This window comes from Bombina bombina, chromosome 1, assembly GCF_027579735.1.
Source record: "Bombina bombina isolate aBomBom1 chromosome 1, aBomBom1.pri, whole genome shotgun sequence".
NCBI lineage: Eukaryota > Metazoa > Chordata > Amphibia > Anura > Bombinatoridae > Bombina > Bombina bombina.
Window position 1 is genome coordinate 1,389,253,344 of NC_069499.1, and position 20,587 is coordinate 1,389,273,930.

At 43.2% G+C, this 20,587-nt stretch overlaps 1 protein-coding gene across 2 annotated transcripts in view; it reads left to right on the forward strand.

Moving 5' to 3' along the window:
- SMG5 (SMG5 nonsense mediated mRNA decay factor) overlaps positions 1–20,067 on the forward strand; it is a 200,383-nt gene extending 180,316 nt beyond the window's left edge. For both annotated transcript variants that reach the window (XM_053704596.1, XM_053704602.1), the window contains 5 exons: positions 11,849–12,008; positions 12,411–12,501; positions 12,615–12,689; positions 13,188–13,326; positions 19,242–20,067. In XM_053704596.1, the coding sequence (XP_053560571.1) occupies positions 11,849–12,008; positions 12,411–12,501; positions 12,615–12,689; positions 13,188–13,326; positions 19,242–19,325 (549 nt within the window). In that variant the 3' untranslated portion in view covers positions 19,326–20,067. The remainder of the gene's footprint in view (positions 1–11,848; positions 12,009–12,410; positions 12,502–12,614; positions 12,690–13,187; positions 13,327–19,241) is intronic.
- The last annotated feature ends 520 nt before the right edge of the window (positions 20,068–20,587 follow it).

The following is a 20,587-nucleotide window of genomic DNA, read 5'->3' on the forward strand; positions in this document are numbered from 1 at the left end:
GTTTCCAGTTAGTCTGCTTGTTAGCGCGCTTTTCTCCATGATCATGTGACTTCCTCCTTTCTGCTCATTACTTTCAACGGAGCGGCGTTGGCTGTCCTTTTAGAACGGCAAGCATGTCTCTGCATATAATCCTCTGCATACCAGGTTTTTCTTTCACAGGAGGGAGCAGGTAGGACACCTCCGTTCAGCTGAGGTGTAGAGGGCCTCAGTTAGGGGCGATTTATTGACTAATATATTACCGCAATAACCACAATAACTGCATTTAGAAAATTTAAAAGGACAGTATCCTTTCTCTTGCCATTCTGTTAAAGTATGGACATGGAGCAGGAGTCTGCCCCTATGGACAGAGGTTTATTATGTTTAGAAAATCTAAATGGGCTGCCTATGCAATTTTGTACCTCTTGTTTAGATAAAACTTCAAAGTGTAAAAAAATTTTTTTTTATTTCTGAGCCTGTCTCTCAGGAGGATGCTGTTCAGGCAATGCAACAGCTTTCTTCTCAAACGTTCCAAGCCTCTATGGCGTCACATACAGTGCCCTGTAGTTTCTCTCAGCCTCCTGGAGGAGTTTATTTGCTTGCAGAGATTGCTGCTCAGGTATCTGCGGTATTATCTGCTTTTCCTATGTTAAAGGGAAAACGCAAAAGGAAAATTAGATATTCAGATAGTAAGGTTTCTGTTCCATCTGCAACACAGGTTGCCCTTCCTCATAAGTCTGAGGAGGAAGATACGTCGGTAGCCTCTGAGGGTGAAATCTCAGATCTGCATAGTAAAATTCCTTCATCTGATGCTGAAGTTGTTTCCTTCAGATTTAAGCTTGAACATCTTTGTGTGTTTAAGGAGGTTTTGGCTACTTTGGACGACTTTGATACACCTGTCGTTTTCAACCCTAAGACATCTAGTAAACTTAATTACTACGATGTTCCTTCCTCTGTGGAAGTGTTTCCAGTTCCAGACTGTGCAACAGAGATTATTGCACAGGAATGGGAGAAGCCAGTGATGCCTTTTTCCCAGTCTCCTGTCTTTTAAAAAGATGTCTCCTGTCGCTGACTCCATTAAAGATTCATGGAGCACAGTGCCTAAAGTAGAAGGGGCCATTTCTCCTACATTGGTGTGTCCGGTCCACGGCTTCATCCTTACTTGTGGGAATATTGTCTTCCCCTACAGGAAATGGCAAAGGGAGCACACAGCAAAAGCTGTCCATATAGTCCCCCCTCTGGCTCCGCCCCCCAGTCATTCTCTTTGCCTGCTCTGAACAAGTAGCATCTCCACGGGGATGGTAAAGAGTATGTGGTGTTAGTTGTAGTTTTATTTCTTCTATCAAGAGTTTATTTTAAAATAGTGCCGGTTTGTACTATTTACTCTACAGCAGAAAGTGATGAAGAGTTCTGTTAAAAGAGGAGTATGATTTTAGCAACAGTAACTAAAATCCATTGCTGTTCCCACGCAGGACTGTTGAAACCAGAGAACTTCAGTTGGGGGGAACAGTTTGCAGACTTTTCTGCTCCAGGTATGACTAGACCCTTTTCTAACAAGACATAGTAATGCTAGAAGACTGTCATTTTCCCTTATGGGATCGGTAAGCCATTTTCTTAGACTCATAACAGAATGAAGGCTTATAAATGGGCTCTATACTGGTTGACACTGTTGTGGGCTAAATCGATTGATTTATATAATATTTATGACTTTTGGAGTGTTTTGTGACTTTGAAACACTTTTGGGAACGTTTTTATTACGCCTGGCAGTTGTTTAGACACCTAATCTAGTCAGGAAGGCCCCTTCACTCTGGTATGCAGAGGGAGGAGGCCTCATTTTCGCGCCTCAGTTGCGCAGTTACTTTTGGAAGCAGTGCATGCAGCTTCATGTGAGAGGGTCCTGTGGCCAGAAAAACAATTTCAAGAAGGCTTATTTCTGTGGTGAATAACCCTCAAGGAAGGTAAAAGCTGCAGCAAAGACTGTGGCAGGGACTGTAGTGGGTTTAAACTGGTAAATTGAACAATTAGCTCCGGTTTACTCATTTAAGGGGTTAGAGACTTGAAATTTGGTGTGCAATACTTTCAAAGGGTGCAAATTTTGTAAAGATCGGATATTTCCTTCATAGTTTTTCAAACATTCAGAAATAAAGTGTACTCTGTTTATTATTTAAAGAGACAGTAACGGTTTTGTTTAAAAATGTTTTTTTTTGCATTAATAGCCTGCTAAAGTCTGTCTAACATGTCTATACCTTCAGATAGCATATGTTCTGTGTGTATGGAGGCCAAGGTGGTTCCCGCTTTAAATGTATGTTCAAATTGTGCCATGGCGTCCAGACAAAGTAAGGACAGTACTGTCACATTTAATAAGGTTGCCCAAGATGATTCTTCAAATGAAGGTAGTGGGGATAGTTCATCATCCTCTCCTTCTGTGTCAACACCAGTTTTGCCCACGCAGGCGACACCTAGTACATCTAGCGCGCCAATGCTTGTTACTATGCAGCAATTAACTGCAGTAATGGATAAGTCTATAGCAAATCTTTTATCCAAACTGCCAGCATTTCCCAGAAAGCGTGATTTCTCAGTTTTAAATACAGAGGATGAGCAAGTGGGCGCTGACGATAATTTATCTGTTATACCCTCACACCAGTCTGAATTGGCAGTGAGGGAGGGTCTGTCTGAGGGAGAAATTTCTGATTCAGGAAAAGTTTCTCAGCAGGCAGAACCTGATATTGTGGCATTTAAATTTAAGTTAGAACATCTCCGCGCCCTGCTTAAGGAGGTGCTAACTTCTCTTGATGATTGTGACTCTGGTGATTCCAGAGAAATTGTGCAAAATGGACAAATTCCTAGCGGTCCTTGTGCACGCTGATGCCTTTCCGATACCCAAGAGGGTGGCGGACATAGTGACCAAGGAGTGGGAGAAGCCAGGTATACCTTTTTGTCCCACCTCCTATATTTAAGAAAATGTTCCCCATTGTCGACCCCAGAAGGGACGCATGGCAAACAGTCCCTAAGGTTGAGGGGGCAGTTTCTACGTTGGCCAAGCGCACAACTATTCCCATTGAGGACAGTTTTGCTTTCAAAGATCCTATGGATAAAAAATTGGAAGGGTTGCTTAAAAAGATATTTGTTCAGCAAGGTTTCCTTCTCCAACCAATTTCGTGCATTATTCCTGTCACCACGGCGGCGTCTTTTTGGTTCGAGGAACTAGAAAATTCGCTCCATAAGGAGACTCCATATGAGGAAGTCATGGACAGAATTCACGCACTAAAGTTGGCTAATTCCTTTATTTTAGATGCCGCTTTTCAATTGGCTAAATTAGCGGCAAAAAATTCAGGTTTTGCAATAGTGGCGCGCAGAGCGCTTTGGCTAAAATCTTGGTCGGCGGATGTGTCGTCCAAGACAAAACTGCTTAATATTCCTTTCAAAGGTAAGACCCTTTTCGGGCCAGAATTGAAGGAGATTATTTCAGACATCACTGGGGGAAAGGGCCACGCCCTCCCACAGGATAGGCCTTTCAAGGCTAAGAACAAATCTAATTTTCGTTCCTTTCGCAATTTCAGGAACGGACCGTCTCCTAACTCTGCAGCCTCTAGACAAGAGGGTAACGCTTCTGAGCCTAAACCAGCATGGAAACCAATGCAAGGCTGGAACAAGGGTAAACAGGCCAAGAAGCCTGCTGCTGCTACCAAGACGGCATGAAGGGGTAGCCCCCGATCTGGGACCGGATCTAGTAGAGGGCAGACTTGCCTCTCTTTGCTCAGGCTTGGGCAAGAGATGTTCCGGATCCCTGGGCACTAGAAATAGTCTCTCAGGGGTATCTTCTAGAGTTCAAGGAACTTCCTCCAAGGGGAAGTTTCCACATGTCTCGCTTATCTTCAGACCAGATAAAGAGACAGGCATTCTTACATTGCGTAGGAGACCTATTAAAGATGGGAGTGATACACTCAGTTCCAGCAGCGGAACAAGGTCTGGGTTTTTACTCAAACCTGTTTGTAGTTCCCAAAAAAGAGGGAACTTTCAGGCCAATTCTGGATTTAAAAATCCTAAACAAATTCCTCAGTTCCATCATTCAAAATGGAAACCATTCGGACGATCTTACCAACAATCCAGGACGGTCAATATATGACTACCGTGGACTTAAAGGATGCGTACCTACATATTCCTATCCACAAAGATCACCATCAGTTCCTAAGGTTCGCCTTTCTGGAAAAACATTACCAGTTCGTGGCTCTTCCATTCGGTTTAGCCACCGCTCCCAGAATTTTCACAAAGGTGCTAGGGTCCCTTCTAGCGGTTCTAAGACAGAGGGGCATTTCTGTAGCACCTTATCTAGACGACATTCTAATCCAAGCGTCGTCCCTTTCCAAAGCAAAGTCTCATACAGACATTGTTTTAGCTTTTCTCAGTCAGGTCTCACGGGTGGAAGGTGAACATAGAAAAAAGTTCCCTGTCCCCGTCCACAAGGGTTCCTTTTCTAGGAACAATAATAGATTCTGTAGAAATTAAGATTTTTCTGACAGAGGTCAGAAAGTTAAAGCTTCTAAACGCTTGTCAAGTTCTTCAATCTATTCCTCAATCTATTCCTCAGCCTTCCATAGCTCAGTGCATGGAGGTAATAGGTTTAATGGTTGCAGCAATGGACGTGGTTCCTTTTGCTCAAATTCATCTAAGACCATTACAACTGTGCATGCTCAAACAGTGGAATGGGGATTATGCAGACTTGTCTCCCCAGATTCAAGTAGACCAGTTAACCAGAGACTCACTCCGTTGGTGGTTGACTCAAGATCACCGGTCTCAGGGAATGAGTTTCCGCAGACCAGAGTGGGTCATTGTCATGACCGACGCCAGTCTTTTAGGCTGGGGCGCGGTCTGGGACTCCCTGAAAGCTCAGGGTCTATGGTCTCAGGAAGAGTCTCTTCTCCCGATAAACATTCTGGAACTGAGAGCGATATTCAATGCGCTCCGGGCTTGGCCTCAACTAGCGAAGGCCAGATTCATAAGATTTCAGTCGGACAACATGACGACTGTAGCGTACATCAATCATCAGGGGGGAACAAAGAGTTCCTTGGCGATGAGAGAGGTATCCAAGATCATCAAATGGGCGGAGGATCACTCCTGCCATCTATCTGCAATTCACATCCTAGGAGTAGACAACTGGGAGGCGGATTATTTGAGTCGTCAGACTTTCCATCCGGGGGAGTGGGAACTCCACCCGGAGGTCTTTGCCCAGTTAACTCAACTATGGGGCATTCCAGACATGGATCTGATGGCGTCTCGTCAGAACTTCAAGGTTCCTCGCTACGGGTCCAGATCCAGGGATCCCAAGGCAACACTAGTGGATGCATTGGTGGCGCCTTGGTCGTTCAACCTAGCTTATGTGTTTCCACCGTTTCCTCTCCTTCCCAGTCTTGTAGTCAGGATCAAACAGGAGAAGGCCTCGGTGATTCTGATATCTCCTGCGTGGCCGCGCAGGACTTGGTATGCAGACCTGGTGAATATGTCATCGGCTCCACCATGGAAGCTACCTTTGAGACAGGATCTTCTAGTACAAGGTCTATTTGAACATCAAAATCTAGTCTCTCTGCAACTGACTGCTTGGAAATTGAACGCTTGATTTTATCTAAGCGTGGGTTTTCAGATTCAGTTATAGATACTCTGGTCCAAGCCAGAAAACCTGTGACTAGGAAAATTTACCATAAGATATGGAAAAAATATATCTGTTGGTGCGAATCCAAGGGATTCTCTTGGAGTAAAATTAAAATTCCTAGGATACTCTCCTTTCTCCAAGAGGGTTTGGATAAAGGGTTGTCAGCGAGTTCTCTAAAAGGACAGATATCTGCTCTGTCTGTTTTGTTGCACAAACGTCTAGCAGCAGTGCCAGATGTACAGGCATTTGTACAGGCCTTAGTCAGAATCAAGCCTGTCTACAGACCCATGACTCCTCCATGGAGTCTAAACTTAGTTCTTTCAGTTCTTCAAGGGGTTCCGTTTGAACCTTTACATTCCATAGATATTAAGTTACTATCTTGGAAAGTTCTGTTTTTGGTTGCTATTTCTTCTGCTAGAAGAGTTTCTGAATTGTCTGCTTTGCAGTGTACTTCACCCTATCTGGTATTCCATACAGATAAGGTTGTTTTGCGTACCAAACCTGGTTTTCTTCCAAAAGTGGTTTCCAACAGGAATATTAACCAGGAAATAGTTGTTCCTTCTCTGTGTCCGAATTCAGTTTCGAAGAAGGAACGTGCTTTAAAATTCTATTTAGAAGCAACAAAGGATTTCAGACAGACTTCATCTTTGTTTGTCGTTTATTCTGGTAAGAGGAGAGGGCAGAAAGCTACTGCTACCTCTTTCTTTTTGGCTGAAAAGCATCATCCGATTGGCTTATGAGACTGCCGGACGGCAGCCTCCTGAACGAATTACAGCTCACTCTACTAGAGCTGTGACTTCCACATGGGCCTTCAAGAACGAGGCTTCTGTTGATCAGATCTGTAAGGCACTTGGTCTTCTCTGCATACTTTTGCCAAATTTTACAAATTCGATACTTATGCTTCTTCGGAGGCTATTTTTGGGAGAAAGAATTTGCAAGCCGTGGTGCCTTCCGTTTAGGTAACCTGACTTGTTCCCTCACTTCATCCGTGTCCTAAAGCTTTGGTATTGGGTCCCACAAGTTAGGATGAAGCCGTGGACCGGACACACCAATGTAGGGGAAAACAGAATTTATGCTTACCTGATAAATTTCTTTCTCCTACGGTGTGTCCGGTCCACGGCCCGCCCTGGCTTTTTAGTCCGGTTTCAAATTTTTTATTTCTGTACACTACAGTCACCACGGCACCCTATAGTTTCTCCTTTTTCTCCTAACCGTCGGTCGAATGACTGAGGGGCGGAGCCAGAGGGGGGACTATATGGACTTTTGCTGTGTGCTCCCTTTGCCATTTCCTGTAGGGGAAGAGAATATTCCCACGAGTAAGGATGAAGCCGTGGACCGAACACACCGTAGGAGAAAGAAATTTATCAGGTAAGCATAAATTCTGTTTTCTACTCTGGCAAAGAGAACTACTATTCCTATAGAAGAGAGCTGCTCCTTTAAGGATCCGATGGACAAAAAGCTGGAGGCTTATTTGAAGAAGATTTACGTTCATCAAGGTCTTCAATGGCAACCTGCAGTTTGTATTGCCACTGTATCAAGTGCAGCATCTTTTTGCTTCAACACCTTGTCTGACTTCACTTCAAGTAGAGACTCCTTTTGGAGGAGACCCAAGACAGGATTTAGGCTCTCAAGCTAGCCATTTCTTTTATTTCTGATGCTACCATGCAAGTTATTAAACTGGGAGCCAAGATTTCTGGCATCGCTGTGCTAGCCCGCAGGGTGTTGTGGCTAAAATCTTGGTCAGCTGATGTTACCCTTAAAAGGAAGCGACAGAGGCTTGAACTTGAAAGTAAGACCTTGTTTGGACCTGGTCTGGCAGAAATAATTTCTGATATTGCGGGTGGAAAAGGGTCTTTTCTACCACAAGACAAGAAGAACAGACCTAAAGGACGTCAGAGTAATTTCCGTTTCTTTCGTAATTTCAAAGGAAAGTCTTCCTTTTCCAAACAGGAACAGTCCAAGTCTTCTTGGAAGCCCAATCAGTCTTTGAACAAGGGGAAGCAATCAAAGAAACCCGCTGCTGAGTCTAAATCCAACATGAAGGGTTTGCCCCCGATCCAGGATCGGATCAAGTGGGGGGCAGATTTTCTCTTTTTTATCAAGCATGGATATGAGATGTCCCAGATCCCTGGGCTGTGGACATAGTACCTCAGGGGTACAAAATAGAATTCAAGACTTTTCCTCCCAGAGGCAGGTTCCACCTCTCAAGATTATCTGCAGACCTTTCTTCCCTGGGAGTGATAGTTCCAGTTCCTGTAAGGGAACAGGGTATAGGATTCTAATCAAATCTGTTTGTGGTTCCTAAAAAAAGAGAGGGAACTTTTAGTCCTATTCTAGACCTAAAGTGTCTCAACAAGTTTCTCAGGGTACCATCCTTCTAAATGGAAACCATTCGTTACATTCTTCCTTTGGTCCAAGAGGGTCAGTTCATGACGACCATAGATCTAAAGGACGCATATCTTCATGTTCCTGTCACCGGGGATCATCACAAATTCCTGAGATTCGCCTTTTTAGACAAACACTTTCAGTTTGTGGCTCTCCCTTTTGGCCTTGCCACAGCCCCCAGAATTTTCTCAAAGGTTCTGGGGGCTCTCTTAACAGTGATCAGGTCCTCGGGGAATTGCAGTGGCACCTTAAAGGGCCATTATACACTCATTTTTTCTTTGCATAAATGTTTTGTAGATGACCTATTTATAAAGCCCGTAAAGTTTTTTTTTTTTTTTTTTAAATGTATAACTTTGCTTATTTTTAAATAACATTGCTCTGATTTTCAGACTCCTAACCAAGCCCCAAAGTTTTATTTAAATACCGTCGGCTACCTTCTCCAGCTTGCTCCTGTTTGTGTAAAGGGTCTTTTCATATGCAAAAGAAGGGGGGGAGTGTCTTATTTCCCACTTGCAGTGGGCTTTCCAACTGCCTTTTCAACAGAGCTAAACTGAAAGCTTCTAAGTAAGTTTTTAAACCATTTTATACTGGATTTTTATATCTGTATCTGTGCATCTTATTCTTTATAGTAGTGTATATTACATGCAGTTATATGAAAATGAGTGTATACTGTCCCTTTAACTGGATGATATATTGGTTCAGACGCCATCTTTTGAACAAGCAAACTCTCATACAGAGATCTTGTTGTCTTTTCTACGTTCCCGCGGTTGGAAAGTGAATCTGGAAAAGAGTTCCCTTGTTCGAGCTACAAGGGTGGTTTTCTTAGGGACCATAATAAATTCCCTATCTATGAAATTTTTTCTGACGGAGATCAGAAAATCCAAGATTCTGTCTCCTTGCCTTTCTCTACAGTCTACTCTTCGGTCATCAGTGGCTCAATGTATGGAGGTAATTGGTCTGATGTTCGCTTCCATGGACATCATTCGCTTTGCTCGATTCCATTTGAGAGCTCTACAGTTATGTATGCTCAGACAATGGAACGGGGACCATTCGGATCTGTCTCAGAGGATAGGTCTAGATCAGTCGACAAGAGACTCTCTCCCCTGGTGGTTTTCTTAGGATCATCTGTCTCTGGGCACATGCTTCCGGAGACCTTCCTGGGTGATTGTAACCACGTGCGACAGCCTGCTGGGCTGGTGAGCAGTCTGGGACTCGTTAAAGGCGCAAGGGCTATGGACTCGGGAGGAGTCTGCTCTCCCCATAAATATCTTGGATTTGAAAACGATTTAGAATGCTCTGATGGCTTGGCCTCAATTGTCCTTAGCCCGGTTTATTAGGTTCCAGTCGGACAATATCACCTCAGTGGCTTACATCAACAACCAGGGAGGAACTCTGAGTTCCTTAGCCATGAAGGAGGTTGCTTGGATTGTTCAGTGGGCGGAAGCTCACAATTGCTATTTTTCTGCCATCCACATTCCAGGTGTGGACAACTGGGAAGCGGACTTCCTGAGCAGACAGACATTTCGTCCCAGGCAGTGGGCACTCCATCCGAAAGTGTTCTCCAGGTTAACCCTCAAATGGGGGATGCCGGAGTTGGATTTGATGGCGTCTCGGCAGAACACCAAGCTTCCAAGGTTTGGTTCAAGGTCGAGAGATTAGCAGGTCGCCCTGATGCTCTGGCGTTTCCTTGGGATTTCAGTCTGGCATATGTTTCCACAGAAGAGAGTGTCGGTAATTCTAATTGGTCCTGCGTTGCCTTGCAGGATCTGGTATGCAGAACTAGTGAAGATTTAATCTCTTCCACCTTGGACGCTGCCTCTGAGGAAGGACTCGTGGTTCATTCCTTCATCCATCTCGTTTCTATGAAGCTTCGACTGCTTGGATATTGAACGCTTAGAGTCTGTTATTGAGACCACGATTCAGGCACGCAAGCCTGTTACTAGAAAAATTTACCATAAGGTATGGCGTAAATACCTTTTGTTGGTGCGGATCCAAGGGCTACTCTTGGAGTAGGGTCAAAATTCCTAGGATTTTGTCTTTTCTCCTGGAAAGTTTAGAGAAAGGATTGTCAGCCAGTTTTATGCATTATCTATTTTGTTGCATAAGCGTCTGGCGGCTGTGCCAGATTATCAATCCTTTTGTCAGGCCCTAGTCGGAATCAGGCCTGTATTTAAGTCTGTTGCTCCTCCTTGGAGCTTAACCTTGTTCTTAAAGTTTTGCAGCAGGCTCTGTTTGAGCCATTGCATTCCATAGATATTAAGTTATCTTGGAAGGTTTTGTTTCTTATTGCTATTTCTTCTGCTCAGAGTTTTTGAACTCTCTGCTTTGCAGTATGATTTACCTTACCTTGTTTTTCATGCTGATAATGTGGTTCTTCGTACTAATGTGGGATTTTTACCTGAAGTGGTTTCAGTTAGAAATATTAATCAGGAAATTGTTGTTCCTTCTCTATGTCCTAACCCTTCTTCTCATAAGGAACGTTTGTTACACAACTTGGATGTTGTGCGTGCTCTAAAATTCTACCTACAGACGACTAAGGATTTTCGCCAGTCCTCTGCCCTTTTTTTTTGTTTCTCTGGAAAGCGTAAAGGTCAGAAAGCTACTGCTACTTCCCTTTCTCTCTGGTTGAGAAGTATAATTCGTTTTGCTTATGAGACTGCTGATCAGCAGCCTCCTGAGAGAATTACGGCTCATTCCACTAGGGCTGCTTCCTCTTCTTGGGCTTTCTAAAATGAAGCTTCTGTGGAACAGGTTTGCAAGGCTGCAACTTGGTCCCCTCTGCATACTTTTTACAAATTTTCCAAGTTTGATACTTTTGCCTCAGCCGAGGCTTCTTTTGGGAGAGAGGTTCTTCAAGCGGTGTTGCCTTCTGTTTAGGTCTGCCTGTCTTGTTCTCCCTTCCTAGTCATCTGTGTCCTCTAGCTTCAGTATTGGTCCCCACTAGTAATTGATGACGTTGTGGACTCTCCATTTATTAGGAAAGAAAACAAAATGTATGCTTACCTGATAAATTTCTCTTTCCGGATATCCACCACCCCACCCTTATATTTAAGACAGTTATTTTTTGTCTAATCCTCAGGCACCTCTACACCTTTGTGTTATTCCTTTTTCTATTTCCCTTCTGTTGAATGACCGGGGATTATGGGTAGGGGAGTAACACTTAACAGCTTCGCTATGGTGCTCTGTGCCTCCTCCTGCTGGCCAGGAGTGATATTCCCACTAGTAATTGATGACGTTGTGGACTCTCCATATCCGGAAAGAAAGAAATTTATCAGGTAAGCATAAATTTAGTTTTTAACCTCTGTGATTACCTTGTATCTAAGCCTCTTTGGACAGCCCCCTGATCACATTGCCATTTATTTATTATTAACAATAACACAATGTGTTTACTCCCATTGTTAGTGCTATATGTTTAACTCCCACAAAGTGGATAACCGGATAGTGAAAGTACTGTTCAGGGCCAAAAGTGCTTTGCAGCTCCCAACCGGTACATTACATATGTGGTTTAACCCTTTGTATGGGTTAAAAACATAATTGCAGCATCCCTAGTGACAAATAACATGTTCAAGAATTAGAGCATGCTTATTTTCATGGTGAATAAGACTTTGTTGATTATATTGGACTTTGTCCTTCTCTTTTGACATTCTTTTTATCATATATATATATATATATGTGTGTGTGTGTGTATATATATATATATATATATATATATATATATATATATTTTTTTTTTTTCTTGAATGGAATGTTTAGTCTCTGAATTTACTAAGCGATAAGTATTCCATTTGTTTTTATTTTGTTGTAAGTTGTCAACTGTTGCACCTTTCCCACCATTTGCAGCTGGAGGTTTCACAACTTGAAGGAACTCTGCAGCAACCAAAATCCCAGTCTGCAATGTCGCCATACCTTGTCCCAGACACTCAAGCCCTCTGCCAACACCTGGGCATCATCAGACAGCTAGCCAGCAGTGGCAGGTTCATAATCATAATTCCACGGACAGGTATTTCTCATTAGTAATTATGTGTTGCTGTGTAGTTGGTGGGTAGAGAAGTTATACAATTATTATTTTCTTAACTGTGATTTTAATTAAATGCGTAATTAGAATGTATTATCTTATTCTCATTTTCTAATATGCCACATTTTTTAAAATAGCAGAAAGTTGATCAGTTTTTTTCAGTGATTGGCTGGCTGACTGGTATAATTCTTCATAGGAATGAAAAGACCATGTGAATTCTACACAATAAACTTGGTGTTTAAACAAAGAGGATAGGGCGGAAAACCCGTTTTAAGCCAAGGGCCTAATGCATAATTGCGTATAACGCTTTTAAAGCATTTTGTGTAAACTCTTATTGATCAGCTGTGAGAGATAATTTAAACCAGATTGCCTTTTCTCTTCTCTCAGTTATTGACGGCCTGGACTTCTTAAAAAAGGAACATGCTGGTGCCCGGGATGGAATCAGATATTTAGAAGCAGAGTTTAAGAAAGGGAACAGGTACATATAAATCTTGTCTGTAGTAATCTGTATTTCTGCAGTACTGAGATTCTTGTTATGTGTGTTTCAGTGGTTCCCCACCTCTATGTTCATCAGAACTTGTGTTTACTTAGGTATATTCGTTGCCAGAGAGATGTTGGAAAAAACTTTGAAAGAAACAAATTGAAGAGACAAGATAATGATGCTTGGTAAGGAATCTTTTTGCTTATCTTACCCAATATTACTTCTGCGCAATACTTGCAGATGTTAAAAAATAGGTAACTATGTCCTAAAGCTCCCACTTTACAGAACAGGACATATATTGTCTGATTTGTAGATCATGTAGTCATTTGTAAATATCAACAATTTTCTTTTCTGACTTGGTCAACAAGCTTGTTTTACAGGGTATTAATCACTTGCTCAGTGAACTCTTGCGCTAATGTACCAACAGTGTTAAAACTGGAATTTCTGGAAAGCATTTTACCTGTATATTTAACATAATATAAGAATAGTAAATGTTTTAGAATTTATTAGGTTATCTGAACTTTATAGACTGTAATCTTTAGATGACAAGCTGTCTACCTTGTTTTAGTTCCAATGGTATCTGTTGCGGTGTCTTATAGTTCTGATTGGCACCTTATATAGCAAATGATGGATTGCTATTTTTTTTCCCTTGTGCTAGAAATACAAATGTGATCTTTTCCTAGGCATCTGTATAAGATCCTGGACAGCTGCAAACAGCTCACAGTGTCACAGGGGAGTAGTGAGGAAGATACGGCTGGAATGGTGACCATTATAACTGGTTTCCAACTTGATGACGCAGACTGCATATCTGACTTCATGCAGGTCAGTATGTTTTTGGTAAATTAACCTCAGCAAAATATTTTTTCCATCTTAATATGATAGTCCACGGCTTTATTCCTTGTGGGAAATACTGAACCTGGCCACCAGGAGGAGGCAAATACACCCCAGCCAAAGGCTTAAATACCTCCCCCCACTCCCCTCATCCCCCAGTCATTCTTTGCCTTTCATCACAGGAGGTTGGCAGAGAAGTGTCAGAAGATACGGAGTAGTTCCTTATGGTGGGTAGTACCCTTCGGAATGGTACTGAAGTTTTAATTAATCTTGTCAGCCTCTCAGTGAGAGCATTGATGAATGTTAGAGTCGGGAGATGCAGGGAGAGTCTTTCTGCGAACCCATCCAGACTTATATTAACAGCTTCTAAGCAATCAGTGTTGACGAGTTTCCCTGCCTGCTTTTTTCACTCAAGTCCATGTCAGGAGCGATGCTATAAGACTTTTAATCTTGAGAGCCTGTGTTCCTTTTCCACGGCATAGATTCCGGTAAGATTGTTTCATTATTTATACACATATGATAACCAAAGAAGATAGGGTCACAGTGTAGCTCCTTTTATCTGTATGGAATCAGGGTTAATATCTCCGGAAGGGGATTATTGAACAGGGGGGTAATGTCACATAATGTACATATTGTGATTATGCTGCGACATGTGTGAGATGTGGCTCAGGCAAATGTTGAAACGTACAGGTTTAGCTGTGCAGCCTTTTAGGCTTGGCATGTTTTTAGCTATAGCAGGGGCGGTCCTGCATGGCGCACCACGTGACCGGGTGTGGGCACAATTCTTCCTCTTCCTGACCTTTTGGTTTTCCGGAGACAAAGTGGTTTCTCTCTTGGGCCTGGGTCATAGGAGGTGGTGAATGCCCCAGCCATTGGGGGTATAAAGGTGCCTTTTATCTTTGTCGGAATCTGCTGCCTCTAAACCTCCAGCTGCGGATGAACCAGACTTTAGATTTAGGATTGAACACTTACGCTTTCTGCTAAAAGAAGTGTTGGCTACTTTAGAGGTTCCAGAACCTAAATTACCTGAGGAACCCTGTATTCCTAAATTAGATAAGGTCTACGAGGACAGGGTTGTACCACAGACTTTCCGGTTCCCGTAAAGATGGTGAACATTATTAAGAATGAATGGGAAAGACTTGGTTCTTCTTTTTCCCCTTCTTCTTTTAAAAAATTATTCCCGGTTCCGAACTCTGAGTTGTGGGGTTTCGTTCCTAAGGTGGATTGCGCTATCTCCGCGCTTAGTAAGCGCACTACTAATACTCTTGAGGATAGTTTGTCGTTAAAGGAGCCCATGGATAAGAAGCTGGAAACTCTGTTAAGAAAGATGTTTCAACAAATGGGGTATTTGTTTCAACCAGCAGTGACTGCTGCTGCGGTTGCTGGAGGGGCGACCTACTGGTGCGACTCCTTATCTGAATTGATCGAGGTGGAATGTCCGCTCGACACGATCCAGAAAAGAATTAAGTCCTTAAGGGTAGCTAATTCTTTTATTTGTGATGCAAATATGCAGACTATTCGCCAAGGCATCAGGTTTTTCTGTGCTAGCCCGTAGGGCACTCTGGCTGAAGTCTTGGTTTGCGGACATGACTTCGAAGTCTAGACTTCTTTCCCTTCCATTTAAGGGTAAAATTCTCTTTGATCCAGGCTTGGACTCAATCATATCCACGGTTACTGGAGGCAAGGGTGCCTTTTTACCGCAGGGTAAGAACAACAAACCTAAGGGACAAGGTCCTAATTTTCGCTCCTTTCGTTCGGACAAATCCCAACATCAGCAGCCCTCTACGAAGCCTGAGCAGTCCAAGAATCCTGCCGAGTCGAAGTTGGCATGAAGGGGCGGCCTCCAATCCGGCCTTGTATCTGGTAGGGGGCAGACTATCTCTTTTCGGAAGCTTGGTTTGGGAACGTGCAAGACCTGTGGGTACTGGAGGTCATCGCTCAGGGATACAGGATAGGTTTCAAGTCTCAACCTCCAAGGGGCAGATTCCTCTTATCAAACCTGTCTTCAAGGCCAGAAAAGAGAGAAGCTTTTCTAGGGTGTGTGAGGGATCTCTCCTCCCTGGGGGTCTACCTTCACGTCCCTATACACATGGAACACTTTACTTTAAGATTTGCGTTCCTGGACCAGCACTTCCAGTTGATTACACTTCCGTTTGGTCTAGCTACTGCTCCAAGAGTTTTTACGAAGGTTCTAGGGGCTCTGCTCACAGTGTCCAGAACCAGAGGGATTGCAGTGGCGCCGTACTTAGATGATATTTTGGTTCAAGCACCGTCCTGTCGTCTGGCAGAAGACCATTCGGAAGCCCTTCTTTCTCTTCTTTGATCTCATGGATGGAAGATAAACTTAGAAAAGAGTTCTCTTATTCCCAGCACCATGGTGGAGTTCCTGGGATTGATAATAGACTCTATATCCGTGAGGATATTTCTTACAGACCCAGAGACGTTACAATCTAGCTTCCAATTGTCTTGCCCTCCAGACCTCCTTCAGGCCATCTGTGGCTCGGTGTATGGAGGTAACTGGGCTCATGGTGTCCTGTATGGACATCATCCCCTTTGCCAGATTACATCTCAGACCTCTTCAGCTGTGCATGCTGAGACAATGGAATGGCAATCATTCAGATCTGTCTTAACAGATTTCTCTGTACAGCAGGACGAGAGAATCGCTCTCCTGGTGGCTCTGTCCAGATCACCTGTCCAAGGGACATCCTTCTTGAGACCATCCTGGGAGATTGTTACTAAGGACGCGAGTCTCACAGGACGGGGAGCTGTTTGGGGTGCCAGAAAGGCACAGAGCCTATGGACTCGAGGAATTCCTTCTCCCGATCAACATCTTGGAGCTTCAAGCGATCTTCAATGCTCTGAAGACTTGGCCCCTTCTGGGTTCGGCCTAGTTTATGCGATTCCGATCGGACAGCATAACCTTGGTGGCTTACATCATCCATCAGGGGGGGGGGAACGAGGAGCTCCCTAGCAATGAGGGAGGTAACATAGATTCTGGAATGGGTGGAGGCGCACAACTGCTCGCTATCAGCGATCCACATTCCAGGTGTGGACAACTGGGAAGCGGATTTCTTAAGCAGACAATCTTTTCATTTGGGGGAATGGTCTCTCTATCCTGAGGTGTTTGGCGGAGATTTGCAACAGATGGGGAACGCCGGAGATAGATCTCATGGCGTCCTGGCTCAATTCCAAGCTACCCAGATATGGGTCGCGGTCCAGGGATCCTCAGGCAGAGCTAATGGATGCATTAGCAGTGCCTTGGAGGTTCAGTCTGATCTACATTTTCCCGCCATTACCACTTCTACCCTCGTGTGGTAGCCCCGCATCAAGCAGGAGCAAGCATCAGTGATTCTCATTGCTCCATCGTGACCTCAGAGGATGTGGTTTTCGGATTCTGGTGGGGATGTCCTCATCTCCTCCATGGAAGTTACCTTGTCGCAGGGATCTGCTGGAACAAGGTCCTTTCGATCATCAAAATCTAGATTCTCTGAGGCTGACTGTGTGGATATTGAACGCTTAGAGAGGGTTTTCTGAGAGAGTTATGATACTCTCATCAAGCTCATAAGCCGGTTACTTGTTGCATCTATCATAAGGTGTGGAGGACCTACTTATTCTGGTGTGAAGAGCGTGGATTTCCCTGGCATAAGGTCAGGGTTTCCAGGATTCTTTCTTTTCTCCAGGATGGTCTGGAGTGAGGCCTTTCGGCTAGCTCCCTTAAGGGACAGATTTCGGCCCTGTTTTACTGCACAAGTGGCTCACAGAGCTTCCGGGCGTCCAGTCTTTTGTTCAGGCTCTGACTAGAATCAGGCCTGTGTTTCAGTCTAGCGTTCCTCATTGGAGTCTAAATCTTTTCTTAAGGTTTTGCAGAAGGCTCCGTTTGAGCCTATGCACAGCCTTGATATTAAATTGCTATCTTGGAAGGTTCTCTTGTTACTGGCTATTGCCTCGGCACGCAGAGTATCTGAGATGGCTGCCTTGCAATGTGAGCCACCTTACCTAGTATTCCATACTGATAACGCTGTTCATCGTACTGCGTAAGGTTTTCTTCCTAAAGTTGTTTCAGACCGCAACATCAATCAGGAGATTGTTGTTCCTTCCTTGTGTCCTAACCCTTCCTCTTCGAAGGAGCGGTTACTTCATAATTTGGATGTGGTTTCGGGCCTTGTAGTTCTATCTTCAAGCTACTAAGGAGTTCAGACAGACTTCTTCCTTGTTTGTTGTCTATTCTGGGAAGCGTAAGGGGCAGAAAGCCTTGTCCACTTCCCTATCTTTTTGGGTTGAGGAGCATTATTCGCTTAGCATATGAAACCGCGGGACATAAGCCTCTTTAGAGGATTACGGCTCATTCAATCAGAGCAGTGGCTTCCTCTTGGGCCTTCAAGAATGAGGCATCTATGGAGCAGCTTTGTAAGGCGGCTACCCTGGTCCTCCTTACATACCTTTTGAAAATTTTACAAATTTGATGTTTTTGCTTCGGCTGAAGCATCTTTTGGGGGAGAGGTTTTGCAGGCTGTGGTGCTCTCAGAATAGGTCCGCCTCTTTTTTTACCCTCCTGTTTCATTCAGTGTCCTCTAGAGCTTGGGTATATGTCTCCCAAAAGTAAGGAATGAAGTGGGCTCTCCTCATATTAAGATGGTAAACATAAATTATGCTTACCAGATAATTTATTTTCCATCTGTTTGAGGAGAGTCCACGGCCCCGCCCGTTTTCTCCGTTGGGCGGACCAAAATTTTTTGTTCTTCTGGCACCATTTATACTCTGATATTTCTCCTACTGTTTGTTCCCTCGACAGAATGACTGGGGGATGAGGGGAGTGGGGGAGGTATTTAAGCCATTGGCTGGGGTCTTTGCCTCCTCCTGGTGGCCAGGTTCAGTATTTCCCACAAGTAAGGAATGAAGCTGTGGACTCTCCTCATACAGATGGACAGGAAATTATCCTGGTAAGCATAATTTTTTTGTAATGATTTCCTGACCACCATTCAAGAATGAACTCTAAACTTTAAGTACAGGGAGCAGCTTTGATTAAAACAAAACAGAAAAAAAGTACAGTACCCTGGCACATAAGATTAATTGGTCTCTAGGTATACATTAAGAAATCTAATTTATTTCCCATTCAGTTTTAAGGGACACTAAACATTAATATTGTCTACAAAGCACTATAAGCATTGCAGTACATTGAGCGTAGGTAGTCCGTAGAGAATTAAAATAGTGCAACTAAATCTGTTCATTAGCTGATTATGCTGTATTTAATGGCCCTTTACTGATATGTAGGTAAAGGCGTCCCATGCTGGCCTTTGTGCTTATGGCCGGCTTTATTACAATAACTGAATGTAGTATGCATTGTCTTTGACAGTGCTTGTTGCATCATTATATTTCCCTCTCTTATCCTCATAAATTTGGGGCCTGTATTTAAAATAGATACTATCCTTCAGGAAGACTTGTCCTACATAACTGAGTCAGAAGAATCTGCTTTTAGTTAACACTGTAGTCAAGGTGATTTGACATTAATCTAGATTATTTACAAATATTCCATATTTGCCCATTTTTATTGGGATGCGGTATCGGAGTTCCACATTTCCAGGGTTTTTGTAGGATTTCTCTTTTGTTCTAAATTTGTACATAAAAATATCAACTGTTTTGATAAAAGATAGCATCTGGTTTGCTTTTTAAAACTACATTGCAACATGTAGTGTAACATTAAACCTTTAAACCCTTCAAACCATATGTAAATCAATGTATACGTATACCTTACATTTCTGTGGTCTCACAATGCATATTTCTGCAAACCTTGTTATAATTTTGTAAAAGTTTGTGAAAATAGGAAGGAATTGATGGTCTTGATAATGATTACATGTGATTATGACTTTTTCTTGCTTTGCACATTCTAACCACTTTTATTGTTCTAGTCTGCTCTGCAGGCTGCCTCCAGTGCCAGCATAGAAATAAAGAATGTACTGGATTTCTACAAACAGTGGAAGGAGATGGGTTGAGCATCCAAAGTCATATGTGCTGGCAAAAAAATGAAAATCACCAGATCCCCTTCTCAGCCGCAGCGCAGAAATGGAAACAAAGTAAAAAAATAAAATAAACATCACTGGTGGAAGATAACGATCTATATCAGAAAAGCCCAAATTATGTCCTCTCTGAAAAAAATGATGCTACATAACCAACCTTGCGTGGGCTGTGATGTTGGAGTAAATGGAGGAGCATGACTTCCATTAGCTGCCGGGGCTGGAAGGGAAGCCTCAACATTCATCTTCTGCAGTGTGGACCCTAGTGTTTGAAATGTGAGCATTGGCCCTGGATCATACATCTTCTCAGCTTTCTGGTGGTTCGGACAGGACCATAATAAATTCCTTTTTTTTTTCTTTGTAGTGTGGTGACTGGTGAAAAAAATGATTTTTCCAACTAGTTCCCCAATTCCAACTTTCAGGAATCACATACATGTCAGGTTTTCAGGATATTTCTTAAAGAACAAGTATAATCCTTGTATAATCAGGTTGGGATATCCTTAAATCGTGGTCTGTAAAGTTAGTACCTGTGGACTGGAGTTTGAAACACTGTGCGACACTATACCTGTGTCTTTCCTGGCTCCCCAACCATATTTCATATCCATGTCACTCTGTTTTCTTTCTTTCCGAAAAGGGTTCCTTTATGTGCAAGAGTTTGGCTCAAAATGTTTGGAGAAGAACAATAAAGAGAACATGCTATTTTATTTAACACAGATAAAAACAGAGTTTGTGTCTGTGTTTAGTTCAACCTAGTATAGGTGTGTGCTTGCTTCATGCTGTGTGTGTTTGATTTGATGAGACTATTGATTAAGGTGAAACATTATTCTTTCCTTCCATAAGGCAGGGGGAGAGTCCACAACATCATTCCTTACTGTTGGGAATACGACACCTGGCCACCAGGAAGCCAAAGACCACCACCAGCCAAAGACTTAAATATCCCTCCCACTTGCCTTATCACCCCAGTCATTCTTTGCCTTTCGTCACTATAGGAGGTGGCAGAGAAGTGTCAGAAGATTTGGATAGCCCTGTAATGGGTATGTTCCCTTCAAGAAAAACAGAATTTATGTTTACCTGATAAATTGCTTTCTCCAACGGTGTGTCCGGTCCACGGCGTCATCCTTACTTGTGGGATATTCCTCTTCCCCAACAGGAAATGGCAAAGAGCCCAGCAAAGCTGGTCACATGATCCCTCCTAGGCTCCGCCTACCCCAGTCATTCGACCGACGTTAAGGAGGAATATT